Source organism: Pan paniscus, chromosome 16 (genome assembly GCF_029289425.2).
Source record: "Pan paniscus chromosome 16, NHGRI_mPanPan1-v2.0_pri, whole genome shotgun sequence".
Classification (NCBI taxonomy): domain Eukaryota; kingdom Metazoa; phylum Chordata; class Mammalia; order Primates; family Hominidae; genus Pan; species Pan paniscus.
Genome location: NC_073265.2, coordinates 74,007,929 through 74,025,350, shown reverse-complemented (window position 1 = coordinate 74,025,350; position 17,422 = coordinate 74,007,929). Strand labels below are relative to the sequence as shown.

General features: G+C 40.1%; 1 protein-coding gene across 1 annotated transcript in view; it reads right to left on the bottom strand.

The window, feature by feature from the left end:
• Positions 1 to 17,422, bottom strand: part of PDE8A (phosphodiesterase 8A) — a 160,082-nt gene that overhangs the window by 69,274 nt on the left and 73,386 nt on the right. The window contains exons 2-3 of the mRNA XM_008959571.5: positions 4,731 to 4,787; positions 2,205 to 2,395 (exon numbers count right to left, since the gene is read on the bottom strand). Of these exons, the coding sequence (XP_008957819.4) occupies positions 2,205 to 2,395; positions 4,731 to 4,787 (248 nt within the window). The remainder of the gene's footprint in view (positions 1 to 2,204; positions 2,396 to 4,730; positions 4,788 to 17,422) is intronic.

Genomic DNA, 17,422 nt, shown 5'->3' with positions numbered 1-17,422 from the left:
GCTCTGTCGCCCAGGCTGGAGTGCAGTGGCGCGATCTCGGCTCACTGCAAGCTCCGCCTCCCGGGTTCACGCCATTCTCCTGCCTCAGCCTCCCGAGTAGCTGGGACTACAGGTGCCCGCTACCACGCCCGGCTAATTTTTTGTATTTTTAGTAGAGACGGGGTTTCACCGTGTTAGCCAGGATGGTCTCGATCTCCTGACCTCGTGATCCGCCCGCCTCGGCCTCCCAAAGTGCTGGGATTACAGGCGTGAGCCACCGCGCCCGGCCTGTGTGAGTTTTTAACTGAGCACGTAACATTACTTTTTTCATTGAAATATTTCAGCTCCTCTAGTCTATAAGCTTATAGAAGACAAGAACTTCATTTTATAACTTTCAGTCTAAAACATTCTCTTGTACACAGCTCAATAAAAATCTGCTGAATGAATTAATCCTATTTGTTTAGAATATTCCTAAAATGTACAGCAATAGTACATTTTCTTCCCTTAAAAAGTGGAACATAAAGTTAATGTTTCTTTTACCACAATTTTTAACAGTGGAGCATAACCAACACAATTTAAAATTTCTTTTACAATACAAGATGCTCTAGTAGTCACCTTTAAAAGTATGAACTTTCATTGCCTAGCACATACCTGTGGCTAGGCTTGGGCCTGGACAAGACTAGGAAAGAGGCCAAATTTTCTCCAGTCCCTCACCCTGTCCTCCCTCTTCTATCTCGGCAGCCATTTGGCCCACCTTAGACACCTCTACTGCCTTGCAACATTCCACCATGACTACCAAGCACCATGTAATTTAGATATCATCTTCCCTTCCTCTGAGTGGTATCTATTCAATGTTAGGGATAAAAGGGATACTGGAAACCAAGTGTTCCAAATTTACAGCTGAGCTAAAACATCCCCAGAGAAGGCAGAGTTACCCAGAGACAAGCAGCTATCCAGGAAGAGCCAAACAAGGACCTGGACCTCCCTTTTTCCTGGCCAGAGCTCTCTCCATTTCTTTTGGGCTGCAAACCCCCATGAATGTGCTGGGTGACTGGCCAAATGACATGTCAAGAAATCTGGGGTAGGGCGGGCACAGTGCGGTGGCTCACACCTGTAATCCCAGCACTTTGGGAGGCTGAGGCAGATGGATCACTTGGGGTCAGGAGTTCAAGACCAGCCTGGCCAATATGGTCAAACACCGTCTCTATTAACAATACAAAATTAGCCGGGCATGGTGGTGTGCGCCTGTAATCCCAGCTACTTGGGAGGCTGAGGCAGGAGAATCCCTTGAACCCTGGAGGCGGAGGTTGCAGTGAGCTGAGATCGAGCCTTGCACTCCAGCCTGGGTTACAGAGTGAGACTCCGTCTCAAGAAAAAAAAAAAAGAAATCTGGGCTACAATGATGATGGCTTATTGTGAAGTCATGCAGATTGAAACAGATGAGGAACATAGGCACATTTCAGGCACTAGATCAAGGCCACAGGAGAAACTACTGGAGGCAAGTCATGGAAGGGTAAACGCTACCTAGTCTGACTACCAGGAGTGTAGAGTTCTCAACACCAAGGAAACAAACCCAAGTTGACGTCACCACATACCCCATAAATAATCTTTTAATATGTTGTCATTTGCTTGTCACCTCGGTTTTTAACCCAAGGGTTTTTAATCTACTTAGCTTATATCTTTTCTCTCTCTTAAAAGTCAAGATTTTAAATGTCTTTAAAGTTAACATGTCATAAAATTTTATATTTGCCTTGCTTCCATCAGCAACAAATAACTTTCTTTAAAAGGCATTTTTTAGGTTTAGGTCACTACAGAGAATTCTCTCATAATATTGACAAGGTGCAAGTATTATAAATAAAGCCCATTCATTGAACATTAAAAGACAATTTTCAAAATTTTTAAAACTTTGAAAACAATCTGAAAAATTATAATTCTTACTGCACTAATATACAAGTGATACTTGTGGTTAATTACATTTTGGGTTTCACTTTGACCCTTAATAATTCTTATTATTCACATTTTCTTACTGTTTCAAGTAAAGTGAAGCAAGACAAAACAAAAGAGATATACATCAGTCCTATAAATAGTGAGGTTCTAATATTTTGCTTATTTCACATGCATGGAAAGCAACTTAAAGGAGAGTGAGTCTAATTTAATCTATTTCTAGGCTGCATGTATTGTCAGAAAGGCCAATGGGACTATTTAGGCCCGAGTCTTGGGCTTACCTGCACAGTGCCTCTGCATCCAGCTGTCGAGGATTTCTGTGGTCTATGATGATAATGTCATGATGTTTGTCCAGGAAACAGGCAAGGACAGCCTGAGCCTCCTTGGTAACTGTGCACTTAAACCCTGCTTTTTCACATGCCCTGCAGAATCCATTACATTGGTTATCTTCTTTGGTAAACACTAAAAGTACCTGAATCAAAAGAGCACAAACACTTTTTTAAAAAAAAGATGTTAGAATTGTCATTTCTTACACTTTTTTTTTCTTGAGACAGAGGCTTGCTCTGTTGCTCAGGCTGGAGTGTAATGGCACGATCTTGGCTCACTGTAACCTCTGCCTCCCAGGTTCAAGTGATTCTCCCACCTCAGCCCTGCCGAGTAGTTGGGCCACAGGCACGTGCCACCATGCCCAGCTAATTTTTGTATTTTTAGTAGAGACGGGGTTTTGCCATGTTGGCCAGGCTGATTTCGAACTCCTGGCTTCAAGTAATCCTCCCACCTCGGCCTCCCAAAGTGTTGGGATTACAGGCGTGAGCCACCACGCCTGGTCAGAATCGTTATTTCTGTGTGTGTGTGTGTGTGTGTGTGTGTGTGTGTGTGTGTGTGTCTGTTTTGGGGGGATGGTGGGTGGGCAACAGGGTCTTCCTCTGTTGCACGGGCTGGAGTACAGTGGTGTGATGTCAGCTCACTGCAACCTCCACCTCCAGGGTTCCAGTGTTCTTGTACCTCAGAGCCCCCAGTGGCTGGGAGATTACAGGTGTGCGCCACCACATGCCCGGCTAATTTTTGTATTTTCAGTAGAGATGGGGTCCCTCCATGTTGCCCAGGCTAGTCTAGAACTCCTGGACTCAAGTGATCCACCTGCTGTGCCCTCCCAAAGTGCTGGGATTGCAGGTGTGAGCCACTGCACCTGGCCATATGCCTACTTTTTTGCTAAGAAACCCACTGGCAGAACTCAACAAAGATTTAGTTAAGCATTTTATCTTGAAACTAAAAGAATTAAAACACATTAATATTTATTTTAGCTAAAAGAAAGTTAACTGGGTAAGTTCTCAGATGGTGAATGCTAATATCTTGGTGAAATTATTGGAATACTTAATCCTATAAATAATGTATTGAAATGTTTGACTCAAGATTTTATGTAATTCCTCCAAGTTAAAAAAAATTGCTTTGATTAAAAGAAGAAAGATTTAAAGTAGACCAAAATGTGACACTTCAAAGCCTATCAGTTAAGTGACACAGTCACCAGGTGCAAGAGGTAGCATCTGTGCCTCTGCCCAGGACAGTGGCTGCCTGCCCTGATCACGTCAGTCCTGGCCTGGAGCAAGCGAGGCCTGTATCCATAGCGTCTTCCTTATCCAGCCAGCCTCCTTCCCTCTCTCTCCCTGCTATTCCCACTCCCAATCTGGTTCAGGAGCACCCGTGCTCCATCCCTTCAGAAGCAGACTGACAATGGGGCAACAGTGGTAAGGAGGAGATGGGCAGCCTGTGAAACAGACTGCAAAGCTATCAGAAACCCTCCTAAGGCTTATTTCTTCCGAGTTTACTCAACTACACAAAGACCATACATGCAAAGAACTAAGAGCACACATTTCTGTCAGCACTTCTCATATATTTTTAAATGTAATAGTGAATGAAACATGTTTATGTGCGGGGAGCCTGGATAACTTCGCTGAATTTCAATTGGTTGTTTTCTGTCTCATATTTTGAATTAGATAAATTACAGATATCTTCTCTCTGACAGAGCTGATTCAGTGACATTGAAAAGACAATCTTTTTACTTTTTATATTGGAAAATTTCAAATCTACAGAAACGTGAATGAAAATGAACGCTAAAGATGCCCTTTCTCTACATTCATCAATTAACATTTTGCCACCTTTGCTTTGCTTTCTCTCTCTCTCTAAACACATACATGTACATACATACAATTATACATATTTTTTATTTATTGCTGAACCAATTTTTTTTCTTTTGTTTGTTTGAGACAGGGTCTCACTCTGTTGCCCAGGCTGGAGTGCAATGGTGTGATCATGACTCACTGCAGCCTTGACCTCCCGGGCTCAGGTGATTCTCCCATCTCAGCCTTCCAAGTAGCTGGGACCACAGGCACACATACCCCCATGTCCATCTAATTTATTGTTGCTATTGTTGCAGAAACTGGGTCTCCCTATGTTGCCCAGGCTGGTTTCAAACTCCTCAAGGACTCCTCAAGCTCAAGAGATCCTAACTGCCTCAGCCTCCCAAAGTGCTGGGATTATAGGCGTGAGCCACCGTGCCTGACCTATTGCTGAACCAATGAAAGTAGTCTACAAACACTTCTTCATCTCTAAACACCACAATGTGTATTTCTAAGAACAGGATATTCTCTTATATAAGTATAATACTGTTACACAGTTCAGGGAATTTAACATTGATCCAAACACTATTATCTAAATGAAAGACTATTTTAAATGTGTAAATTTAGCTCCACCTCCACCCTTTTTAAAGAAAATCAGCATGTGAAAAATACAGCATCGTTCATTATTACCTGAAGTTGATCTTGATGAAATCTCATGGGGCCAAACTGCACATCAGCTACTGCTACCTGTAAGAAAGAGATTGGCTTAAAAATGAAAAAAAAAAAAAAAAAAAAAAAAAAGACAACAGAGAAAGAGAAGCTTAACTTTTTCTCTCTCTAAACAGTGCCAGAAATGAAAGCAAAATTTCTATTCTAGAGGCAAATAAAGTAAATAGTAGATAAATGAAATGATTATGAAGAATCCTAAGGATCTCCTTATAGCCCCTAGGAAAAGTGGGGAGCAGGAAAGGAGAAATAAAATGAACAAATAAAATGAATGTGATTCTGGCTTTGCCTTTTACTAGCTACATGTGACTTTAAGTGAATTAATCTTCCTCAGCCTCAACTTCTCATTTGTTAAAGGCCAAATGAGATGACAATATAGAGAGCCCCCCAATAATAGATACTAAATAAATGCTGATTCCCTCTGTGCCTATTTCCATTTTTTTCCTGATGGACAATGAAATCTTACACCCAAATGGCACATGAATAATGCAATCCAGCAGTCAGAACCATGGAATGTCATTGAAAAATGGTTGACACTTTCCATTTTACAGAGGAGCATAATAGCACTTACTGTAAGTACTTATCCATTTGAGAATGTAATGCTAAATCAAAGATAAATGTAATATCATAACCAAACCCCAGTGAGTAATAACAATCACAGCACCAATGGAAGACTTAGTGTGTTCTGGTTACTGTGCTAAGGGCTGCACATGTTATTTCACTGAATCTGATAGTAATGTGGTGAGAGTTTATAGCTAGAAAACTGAAGTTCTAAGTACCCTGCATTAAGGCCACACAGCAAGTGGCAGTGCTGGGATTCCACCCAGGTTTGTTTAGCTCCATACACTGTGCTGTAAACTCAGGACCACTAGAAGATTTGAATAGCCTGTATACAACACAGAGGGGCCCAAGGAAGGGAGAAGGTGGGACTGAAAACCAGCTCCAGGTGATGAATTCTGGCACTGGGCTGCTACCCAGGGGAAGAGACACATTTTGTAATTTGCCCAGTGACTCTGTAGGTGTTGATGAGGTCCCAATCTGGGCCTCTGTGTGATGGTATGATTCGTCACAGCAACAGAAGAACTAGATCCATAAGACTTCCTACAAAATGTTTCCCAACTGACTGCCCTCCTCCAATCTCTCCCCTCAAACAGTGACCTATTCTAGTAAACACATTACGAAGTTTGCTTAGTGATGGGAGAAAAATCCACATATATTTTTAACCATGAGAAGCTGATGTCTAGTAATTATGGGCCACTGGCTCAGTTTCTGCATTGCTCTGTAATAATTTTATCTCTCGGAAGGCATGAAAAGAATGAGGGTCCCTAATATTCTAGACCAAAGACTGAGGAGGAAGATTCTTCAGTAGGGTGAAAGAGTCAGGAGAACAGACAGTGCATGGTTATCACCTATCCTCTTGAGTTGTGTAACTATGGGCCAGTCTCATACTGGTGTAACTGGATGCCAAAGCCAGAATTTTTATGAGGGAAGATGGTCCAAGAGGTCCACAGGAGAGTCTTAAAAGATGGATTTAGAGAAGACAGTAGAGTAAGAAGCACCAGGAATCTGTTTCCCCACCTAGACAATATTGCACTGGCAGAATATGTCTGATGCAACTATTTTAGGAACAATTGAAGACGTGCAACTTCCAGGGGAAGGCTTGGATGGTAAACCGCAGTTAATTTTAGCTCTTAGCACATAGCAGGTACCCAGGCCCATGGTGGGCAGCTGTGCATGTGTTCCTAAAGCAACCTGCACACAACTTGCAGGACCCAGGGAAGGCAAAAACAACCGTGTCCTCCAAATATCAGGGATCTGTGCTCTGATCACTGATACAGAGGTGCAGACAAAGAAGGGGTGCATTGTTGCACTTTCTCCCATTGTTGCAAGCCATTCCCCCTCCAGTTGAAGAGACTTCTAGGAGATTTAAAGGGCTAGTGCCCTTCCTCTCCTTTCATTTTTCTCTTTTATCCCCTTTGAGAGTCAGACATTAGGGACTAAGGCATTCACAAAAGCAATGGCATATACAGGGAAAACTAGAAAGTGATTATGCAAGCCTAGGGAAAGGCTTAGAAAATGCCTGAGAAGACCGTGAGTTCACACATTAGACTGATCCTTGGCACAGAGATGGCCTACCACAATTAAAAACAAAACAAAACAAAACAAAACAATAACAGCAAATCCTGGGGAAGACGGAGAATATGATTTCCAGAGTTACCACATTATTAAATTCAAATGTCCAGTTTTCAACACAAATTCACAAAGCACACAAACAGGAAAGTACAGCCAATTCAAATGAAAAAAACTAAATCAACAGCAACCATCCCTGAAAGATACCTAATGGCAGATCTACTAGACAAAGACTTTACAACAACTTCAAGATGCTAAAAGAACTAAAGAAAGATGTGGAGAAAGTCAAGAAAATGATGTACAAACAACATGAAAATATAAGTAAAGAGATGAAAAAAACTAAAAAGAAACCAAAAATAATTTCTGGAGCTGAAAAGTACAATAACTGGAATGAAAAATTCACTAAAGAGATTCAAAGGCAAATTTGGGCAGGCAGAAGAAAGAATGAGCACACTTAGAGAGGGGACAATTGAAATTATCGAGTCTGGGAAAGAGAAAAAACCTTTAAAAAAAATTAGTGAACAGAGCTTACAGTGCCTGAAGGACACCATGAAACAAGCTAATATATGCATCACGGGAGTCCCAGATGCTGAAGAGAAAGGGAAAGAGAAAATGTATGAAGAAAATATCCCAAACTTGATGTAGGACATAAAGAAGCTCAACAAACAATAAGTAAGATGAACTCAAAGAGACCCATATCAAGACACATTATAATGAAACTGCTCAAAGACAAAAAGAGAATCTTGAAAGCAGCAAGAACTGGGCGTGGTGGCTCACGCCTGTAATCCCAGCACTTTGGGAGGCTGAGACAGACAGATCACCTGAGGCCAGGAATTCGAAGCCAGCCTGGCCAACATGGTGAAACCCCGTCTCTACTAAAAATACAAAAAAAAATTAGCTGGGTGTGGTGGCGGGTGCCTGTAATCCCAGCTACTCAGGAGGCTGAGGCAGGAGAATTGCTTGAACCTGGGAGGTGGAAGTTGCAGTGAGCCGAGATTGCACCATTGCACTCCAGCCTGGACAACAGAGCAAGATGCCATCTCAAAAAAAATAAATAAATAAAAAAGAAGAAAAATAAAAAAGAAAGCAGCAAGAAAGAAGCAACTGGTCACACACAAGAAATCCTCAATAAGATTATCAATATCTCTCATCAGAAACTTTGGAGGTCAGCTAATCGTCAGCCAAAGATCCTATATTCGGCAAAACTTCATTCAAAAGTGAGGGAGGAATTAAGACATCTCCAGAATGAAAAACAAAAACAAAAACAAAATAAAACAAACCAAAAAAACTAAGGGAGTTCATTACCACTAGATATGCCCTGCAAGAAATGTTCAAGGGAGTCCTTCAGGGTAAAATAAAAGGACACTAGACAGTAACTCAAAGCTGTCTGAAGAAATAAAGATCTCAATAAAAGTGAAACCATGGATAATTATAAAAGCTATTGCTATTGTATAAATGGCTTATAACTCCTTTTGTTTGTTTCCTACATGATTTAAGAGACGAATACAGTTTGGTGGAAAAAAAAAATCATTGGTCTAAAAGGAAGTATTATTGTAACTTTTGTGGGTAACTACATTTTGCATTTTATTTCCTAAATAAGAGACATTTGAAAGTATTAGTGTACGCTTTTGGGCACACAATGTACAGTTGTCCCTTGTTATCTGCAGGGAATTGGTTCCAGGAACACCCATATATATGAAAATCTATGGATGCTCAAGTACCTTATATAACATATTCCCATTCTCCTCTATGCTTTAAATTGTCTCTAATTACTTATAACACCTAATACAATGTAATGCTATGTAAACAGTTCTTAATGCTGTATTATTTTACATTTTTTATTGTTTTTTTTCCTAAATATTTTCAATCTTCAGTTGGCTGAATCCATGGACGTGGAACCCACCAATACGGAGGACCAACTACATAAAGCTTTAATTTTGTGACATCAATAACTGAAAAGGGTGGGAATAAAGCAGTATAGGAGTAGAATTTTTGTATGTTATTGAAGTTAAGCTGGCATAATTCAAATTAAATATTTATATAACATTAAGATGTTAACTATAATCCCCATGCTAACCATAAAGAAAGTAGCTATAGAATATACACAAAGGGAAATGAGAAAGGAATTTAAATATTGCATTACAAAAAATCAACTGAACACAAAAGAAGACAGTAATTAAAGAAATGGAAGACAAAAAAAGCTATGTGACATATAGAAAAACAAATAGCAAAATGACAGAAGTTAAGTCCACCTTTATCAGTAATTATTTATTTATTTTTAGGGACAGGGTCCTGCTCTATCACCCAGGCTGGAGTGCAATGGCATGATCATAGCTCACTGTAGCCTTGAACTCCTGGGCTCAAGAGATCGTCCCACTTCAGTCTCCCGAGTAGCTGAGACTACAGGTATATGCCACCTCATCTGGTTAATTTTTTAATGTTTTGTAGAGACACAGCCTTGCTTTGTTGTGCAAGCTCAGTAATTACTTTAAATATAAATGGATTAAACTCTCCAATCAAAAGACAGAGATTGGCAGAATGAACCCATCTATATGTGGTCTATAAGACATTCACTTTAGATCCAAAGACAAAAATAGAAAGTGAAAGGATGGAAAAAGATACTCTAATAGTAATCAAAAAAGAGCAGGGGAAGTTATACTAACATCAGACAAAATAGACTTTAAACCAAAAAAGGCTATAAGAGACAAAGGAGGACACTATATGTTAAACATTCAACAGAGTAACAAGATGTAACAATTATAAGCAATTATCTACCCAATGACAGACCATTAAAATATATAAAGTAAAAACTGACAGAATTGAAGGAAGAGACAGTTCTAAAATTATAGTTGAAGACTTCGACATCCCCCTCTCAATAATGGCTAGACTTAAGCAACACAATAAACCAACAAGATCTAATAGACATATACAGAATGTGCTACCCAATAATAACATATACATTTTCCTCAAGTGCACATGGGACATTCTCAAGGACAGACTACATATTAGGCCACAAATCAAAACTCAATAGATTTTTAAAAGATAGATGTAACACAAAGTATCTTAAGGATAAAGTGAGAAATCAATAACAAAAGTAAAACTGGAAAATTCACAAAACTGTGGAAATTAAACAACACAATCTTAACAAATCAAAGAAAAATACACAAGATAAATTAGAAAATACTTGGAGATGAATGAAAACAAAAACGCAACATACCAAAACTTATGGGATGTAGCAGCAAAAACAGGCTAAGGGAACATTAATAGCTATAAATACACTAGAAAATAAGATCTCAAATCAACAACCTAACTTTATAATTTAGGGAACTAGAAAAAGAGAAAACTAAACCCAAAGCTAGCAGATGGAAATAATGATTAGAGCAAAGATTAATACAATAGAGAATAGATAATACAGAAAAATCAAGGAAACCAAAAGCTGGTTCTTTGAAATGATCAACAAAATTGACAAACCTTTAGCAAGATGGAGAAAAAAATAAAAATGACTCAAATTACCAAAATTAGAAATGAAAGTAGGGACATTGCTACCAATTCTACAGCAATAAAAAGGATTCTAAGAGAGTACTATTAACACTTATACACCAACAAATTGGATAATCTGGATAAAATGGACAAATTCCTAGAAGCGCAAAAAGTACCAAGACCAAATCATAAAGAAACAGAAAACCTGAATAGATCTATTACTGGTAAGGAGACTGAATCAGTAATCAAAAATCCCCCAACAAAGAAAACCCCTGGACCCAATAGCTTCACAGGTGAATTCTACCAAGCATTTAAAGAACGAATACAATCCTTCTCAAACTTTTACAAAAAATTGAAGAGAAAGAAACACTTCCTAACTCATTCTATGAGGCCAGTATTACCTTGATACCAAAGTTAGGGCCAGATGTGGTAGCTCACACCTGTAATCCCAGCGCTTTTGAGGGGCTAAGGTGGGAGGACTGTTTGAGGCCAGGAGTCAAGACAAGCCTAGGCAACATAATGAGACCCTAACTCTATAAAAAAGAGAAGAAGAAGAAAAAGCTGGTCATGGTGGTATGCACCTATAATCCTAGCTACTCAGGAGGCTAAGGGAAGAGGATCATTTGAGCCCAGGAAGTTGAGGCTGCAGTGAGACAAGACTGTGCCACTACATTCCAACTTGGGCAACAGAGCAAGACCCTATCCCTTAAAACAAAACAATCGTGCCACTGCATTCCAGCCTAGGTAACAAAGTGAGACTCTATCTCAAAAACAAAACAACGACAACAACAAAAGACACTAAAAGAAAATTACAGGCCAATATCCCTTATAAACACTGATGCAAAAATCCTCAACAAAATACTAGAAAACTGAATTCAGCAGCATAATAAAAGGATTATACACCATGACTAAGTGGGATGTATTCCTGAAATGCAAGGATGTATTGACATATGAAAATTGATCAGTGTAATACATTATTGTACAGAATAAAGGACAAAAGCCTCATTCATTATACCTCAAATAATGCAGAAAAGGCATTTAACAAAATTCAATATCCTTTCATGATAAAAACACTCAACAAAATAGAAATAGAAGGGAACTACCTCAACATTTAAAAAGCCATGTACGAGCACAGGAGGTTCCAAGATGGCCGAATAGGAACAGCTCCAGTCTACAGCTCCCAGCGTGCGCGACGCGGAAGAAGGGTGATTTCTGCATTTCCAACTGAGGTACTGGCTTCATCTCACTGGGGCTTGTCGGACAGTAAGTGCAGCCCATGGAGCATGAGCCAGAGCAGCGAGGGGCATCGCCTCACCCGGGAAGCACAAGGGATCAGGGAATTCCTGGGTGGAGCCCACCACAGCTCAAGGAGGCCTGCCTGCCTCTATAGACTCCACCTCTGGGGGCAGGGCATAGCTGAACAAAAGGCAGCAGAAACTTCTGCAGACTTAAACGTCCCTGTCTGACAGCTTTGAAGAGAGTAGTGGTCCTCCCAGCACGGAGTTCGAGATCTGAGAACAGACAGTCTGCCTCCTCAAGCGGATCCCTGACCCCCAAGTAGCCTAACTGGAAGACATCTTCCAGTAGGGGCCAACTGACACCTCATACGGCTGGGTACCCCTCTGAGACGAAGCTTCCAGGGGATGATCAGGCAGCAACATTTGCCGTTCTGCAGTATTTGTGGTTCTCCGCTGGTGATACCCAGGCAAAAAGGCTCTGGAGTGGACCTCCAGCAAACTCCAACAGGCTTGCAGTTGAGGGTCCTGACTGTTAGAAGGAAAACTAACAAACAGAAAGGACATCCACACCAAAACCCCATCTGTAGGTCGCCAGCATCAAAGACCAAAGGTAGATAAAACCACAAAGATGGGGAGAAACCAGAGCAGAAAAGCTGAAAATTCTAAAAATCAGAGCACCTCTTCTCCTCCAAAGGAACGCAGCTCCTCGCCAGCAATGGAACAAAGCTGGACGGAGAATGACTTTGACGAGTTGAGAGAAGAAGGCTTCAGAGAATCGGTAATAACGAACTTCTCCGAGCTAAAGGAGGATGTCTGAACCCATTGCAAAGAAGCTAAAAACCTTGAAAAAATATTAGACGAATGGCTAACTAGAATAAACAGCATAGAGAATACCTTAAATGACCTGATGGAGCTGAAAACCATGACATGAGAACTATGTGACACATGCACAAGCTTCAGTAGGCAATTTGATCAAGTGGAAGAAGGGGTATCAGTGATTGAAGATCAAATGAATGAAATGAAGTGAGAAGAGAAGTTTAGAGAAAAATGAGTAAAAAGAAACGAACAAAGCCTCCAAGAAATGTGGGACTATGTAAAAAGACCAAATCTACGTCTGATTGGTGTACCTGAAATTGACGGGGAGAATGGAACCAAGTTGGAAAACACTCTGCAGGATATTATCCAGGAAAACTTCCCCAACCTACCAAGGCAGGCCAACATTCAAATTCAGGAAATACAGAGAATGCCACAAAGACACTCCTCGAGAAGAGCAACTCCAAGACACATAATTGTCAGATTCACCAAAGTTGAAATGAAGGAAAAAATGTTAAGGGCAGCCAGAGAGAAAGGTCGGGTTATCCACAAAGGGAAGCCCATCAGACTAACATCTAATATCTCAGCAGAAACTCTACAAGCCAGAAGAGAGTGGGGGCCAATATTCAACATTCTTAAAGAAAAGAATTTTCAACCCAGAATTTCATATCCGGCCAAACTAAGCTTCATAAGTGAAGGAGAAATAAAATCCTTTACAGACAAGCAAATGCTGAGAGATTTTGTCACCACCAGGCCTGCCTTACAAGAGCTCCTGAAAAAAGCACTAAACATGGAAAGGAACAACCAGTACCAGCCACTGCAAAAACATGCCAAATTGTAAAGACCATCAAGGCTAGGAAGAAACTGCATCAACTAACGAGCAAAATAACCAGCTAACATCATAGTGACGGGATCAAATTCACACATAACAATATTAACCTTAAATGTAAATGGGCTAAATGCTCCAATTAAAAGACACAGACTGGCAAATTGGATAGAGTCAAGACCCATCAGTGTGCTGTATTCAGGAGACCCAACTCACATGCAGAGACACACACAGGCTCAAAATAAAGGGATGGAGGAAGATCTACCAAGCAAATGGAAAACAAAAAATAGTAGGGGTTGCAATCCTAGTCTCTGATAAAACAGACTTTAAACCAACAAAGATCAAAAGAGACAAAGAAAGCCATTACATAATGGTAAAGGGATCAATTCAACAAGAAGAGCTAACTATCCTAAATATATATGCACCCAATACAGGAGCACCCAGATTCATAAGGCAAGTCCTTAGAGACCTACAAAGAGACTTAGACTCCCACACAATAATAATGGGAGACTTTAACATCCCACTGTCAACATTAGACAGATCAATAAGACAGAAAGTTAACAAGGATATCCAGGAATTGAACTCAGCTCTGCACCAAGCAGACCTAATAGACATCTGCAGAACTCTCCACCCCAAATCAACAAAATATACATTCTTCTCAGCACCACATCACACTTATTCCAAAATTGACCACAGTTGGAAGTAAAGCACTCCTCAGCAAATGTAAAAGAACAGAAATTATAACAAACTGTCTCTCAGACCACAGTGCAATCAAACTAGAACTCAGGATTAAGAAACTCACTCAAAACCACCCAACTACATGGAAACTAAACAACCTGCTCCTGAATGACTACTGGATACATAACGAAATGAAGGCAGAAATAAAGAGGTTCTTTGAAACCAACAAGAACAAAGACACAACATACCAGAATCTCTGGGACACATTTAAAGCAGTGTGTAGAGGGAAATTTATAGCAGTAAATGCCCACAAGAGAAAGCAGGAAAAGATCTAAAATTGACACCCTAACATCACAAATAGAAGAATTAGAGAAGCAAGAGCAAACACATTCAAAAGCTAGCAGAAGGCAAGAAATAACTAAGATCAGAGCAGAACTGAAGGAGATAGCGACACAAAAAACTCTTCAAAAAAATCAATGAATCCAGGAGCTGGTTGTTTGAAAAGATCAACAAAATTGACAGACCGCTAGCAAGACTAACAAAGAAGAGAGAAGAATCAAATAGACACAATAGAAAATGATGAAGGGAATATAACCACCGATCCCACAGAAATACAAACTACCATCAGAGAATACTATAAACACCTCTACACAAATAAACTAGAAAATCTAGAAGAAATGGATGAATTCCTGGACACATACACCCTCCAAAGGCTAAACCAGGAAGAAGCTGAATCCCTGAATAGACCAATAACAGGCTCTGAAGTTGAGGCAATAATAGCCTACCAACCAAAAAAAGTCCCGTACCTGACGGATTCACAGCTGAATTCTACCAGACGTACAAAGAGGAGCTGGTACCATTCCTTCGGAAACTATTCCAATCAATAGAAAAAGATGGAATCCTCCCTAACTCATTTTATGAGGCCAGCATCATCCTGATACCAAAGCCTGGCAGAGACACAACAAAAAAAAGAGAATTTTAGACCAATATCCCTGATGAACATCGATGCAAAAATCCTGAATAAAATACTGGCAAACTGAATCCAGCAGCACATCAAAAAGCTTATCTACCATGATCAAGTTGGCTTCATCCCTGGGATGCAAGGCTGGTTCAACATACAAAAATCAATAAACGTAATCCAGCATATAAACAGAACCAAAGACAAAAACCACATGATTACGTCAATAGATGCAGAAAAGGCCTTTGACAAAATTCAACAGACCTTCATGCTAAAAACTCTCGATAAACTAGGTATTGATGGGACGTATCTCAAAATAATAAGGGCTATTTATGACAAACCCACAGCCAATATCATACTGAATGGGCAAAAACTGGAAGCATTCCCTTTGAAAACTGGCACAAGACAGGGATGCCCTCTCTCACCACTCCTATTCAACATAGTGTTGGAAGTTCTGGCCAGGGCAATCAGGCAAGAGAAAGAAATAGAGGGTATTCAATTAGGAAAAGAGGAAGTCAAATTGTCCCTGTTTGCAGATGACATGATTGTATATTTAGAAAACCCCATTGTCTCAGCCCAAAATCTCCTTAAGCTGATAAGCAACTTCAGCAAATCTCAGGATACAAAATCAATGTGCAAAAATCACAAGCATTCCTATACACCAATAACAGAGAGCCAGCCAAATCATGAGTGAACTCCCATTCACAATTGCTTCCAAGAGAATAGAATACCTAGGAATCCAACTTACAAGGGATGTGAAGGACCTCTTCAAGGAGAACTACAAACCACTGCTCAACAAAATAAAAGAGGACACAAACAAATGGAAGAACATTCCATGCTCACAGATAGGAAGAATCAATATCGTGAAAATGGCCACACTGCCCAAGGCAACTTATAGATTAAATGCCATCTCCATCAAGCTACCAGTGACTTTCTTCACAGAATTGGAAAAGACTACTTTAAAGTTCATATGGAACCGTAAAAGAGCCTGCATTGCCAAGACAATCCTAAGCCAAAAGAACAAAGTTGGAGGCATCACGCTACCTGACTTCAAACTATACTGCAAGGCTACAGTAACCAAAACAGCATGGTACTGGTACCAAAACAGAGATATAGAGCAATGGAACAGAACAGAGCCCTCAGAAATAATACCATACATCTACAACCATCTGATCTTTGACAAACCTGACAAAAACAAGAAATGGGGAAAGCATTCCCTATTTAATAAATAGTGCTGGGAAAACTGGCTAGCCATATGTAGAAAGCTGAAACTGGATTACTTCCTTACACCTTACACAAAAATTCAAGATGGATTAAAGACTTAAATGTTAGACCTAAAACCATAAAAACCCCAGGAAGAAAACCTAGGCAATATCATTCAGGACATAGGCATGGGCAAGGATTTCATGACTAAAATACCAAAAGCAATGGTAACAAAAGCCAAAATTGACACATGGGATCTAATTAAACTAAAGAGCTTCTGCACAGCAAAAGAAACTACCATCAGAGTGAAGAGGCAACCTACAGAATGGGAGAAAATTTTTACAATCTACCCATCTGACAAAGGGCTAATATCCAGAATCTACAAAGAACTTAAACAAATTTACAAGAAAAAAATCAAACAACCCCATCAACAAGTGGGCAAAGGATATGAACAGACACTTCTCAAAAGAAGACATTTATGCAGCCAACAGACACATGAAAAAATGCTCATCATCACTGGCCATCAGAGAAATGCAAATCAAAACCACAATGAGATACCATCTCACACCAGTTACAATGGCGATCATTAAAAAGTCAGGAAACAACAGGTGCTGGAGAGGATGTGGAGAAATAGGAACACTTTTACACTGTTGGTGGGACTGTAAACTAGTTCAACCACTGTGGAAGACAGTGTGGCAATTCCTCAAGGATCTAGAACTAGAAATACCATTTGACCCAGCCATCCCATTACTGGGTATATACCCAAAGGATTATAAATCATGCTGCTATAAAGACACATGCACACATATGTTTATTGCGGCGCTATTCACAATAGCAAAGACTTGGAACCAACACAAATGCCCATCAATGATAGACTGGATTAAGAAAATGTGGTACATATACACCATGGAATGCCATGCAGCCATAAAAAAGGATGAGTTCATGTCCTTTGTAGGGACATGGATGAAGCTGGAAACCATCATTCTGAGCAAACTATCGCAAGGACAGAAAACCAAACACCGCATGTTCTCACTCATAGGTGGGAATTGAACAATGAGAACACTTGGACACAGGGTGAGGAACATCACACACTGGGGCCTGTTGTGGGGTGTGGGGAGGGGGGAGGGGATAGCATTAGGAGATATACCTAATGTAAATGACGAGTTAACGGGTGCAGCACACCAGCACGGCACATGTATCCATATGTAACAAACCTGCACATTGTGCACATGTACCCTAGAACTTAAAGTATAATAATAATTTTAAAAAGCCATGTATGTGCAGCCATAAAAAGGAAAAAGATCACGTCCTTTGCACAAACACGGATGGA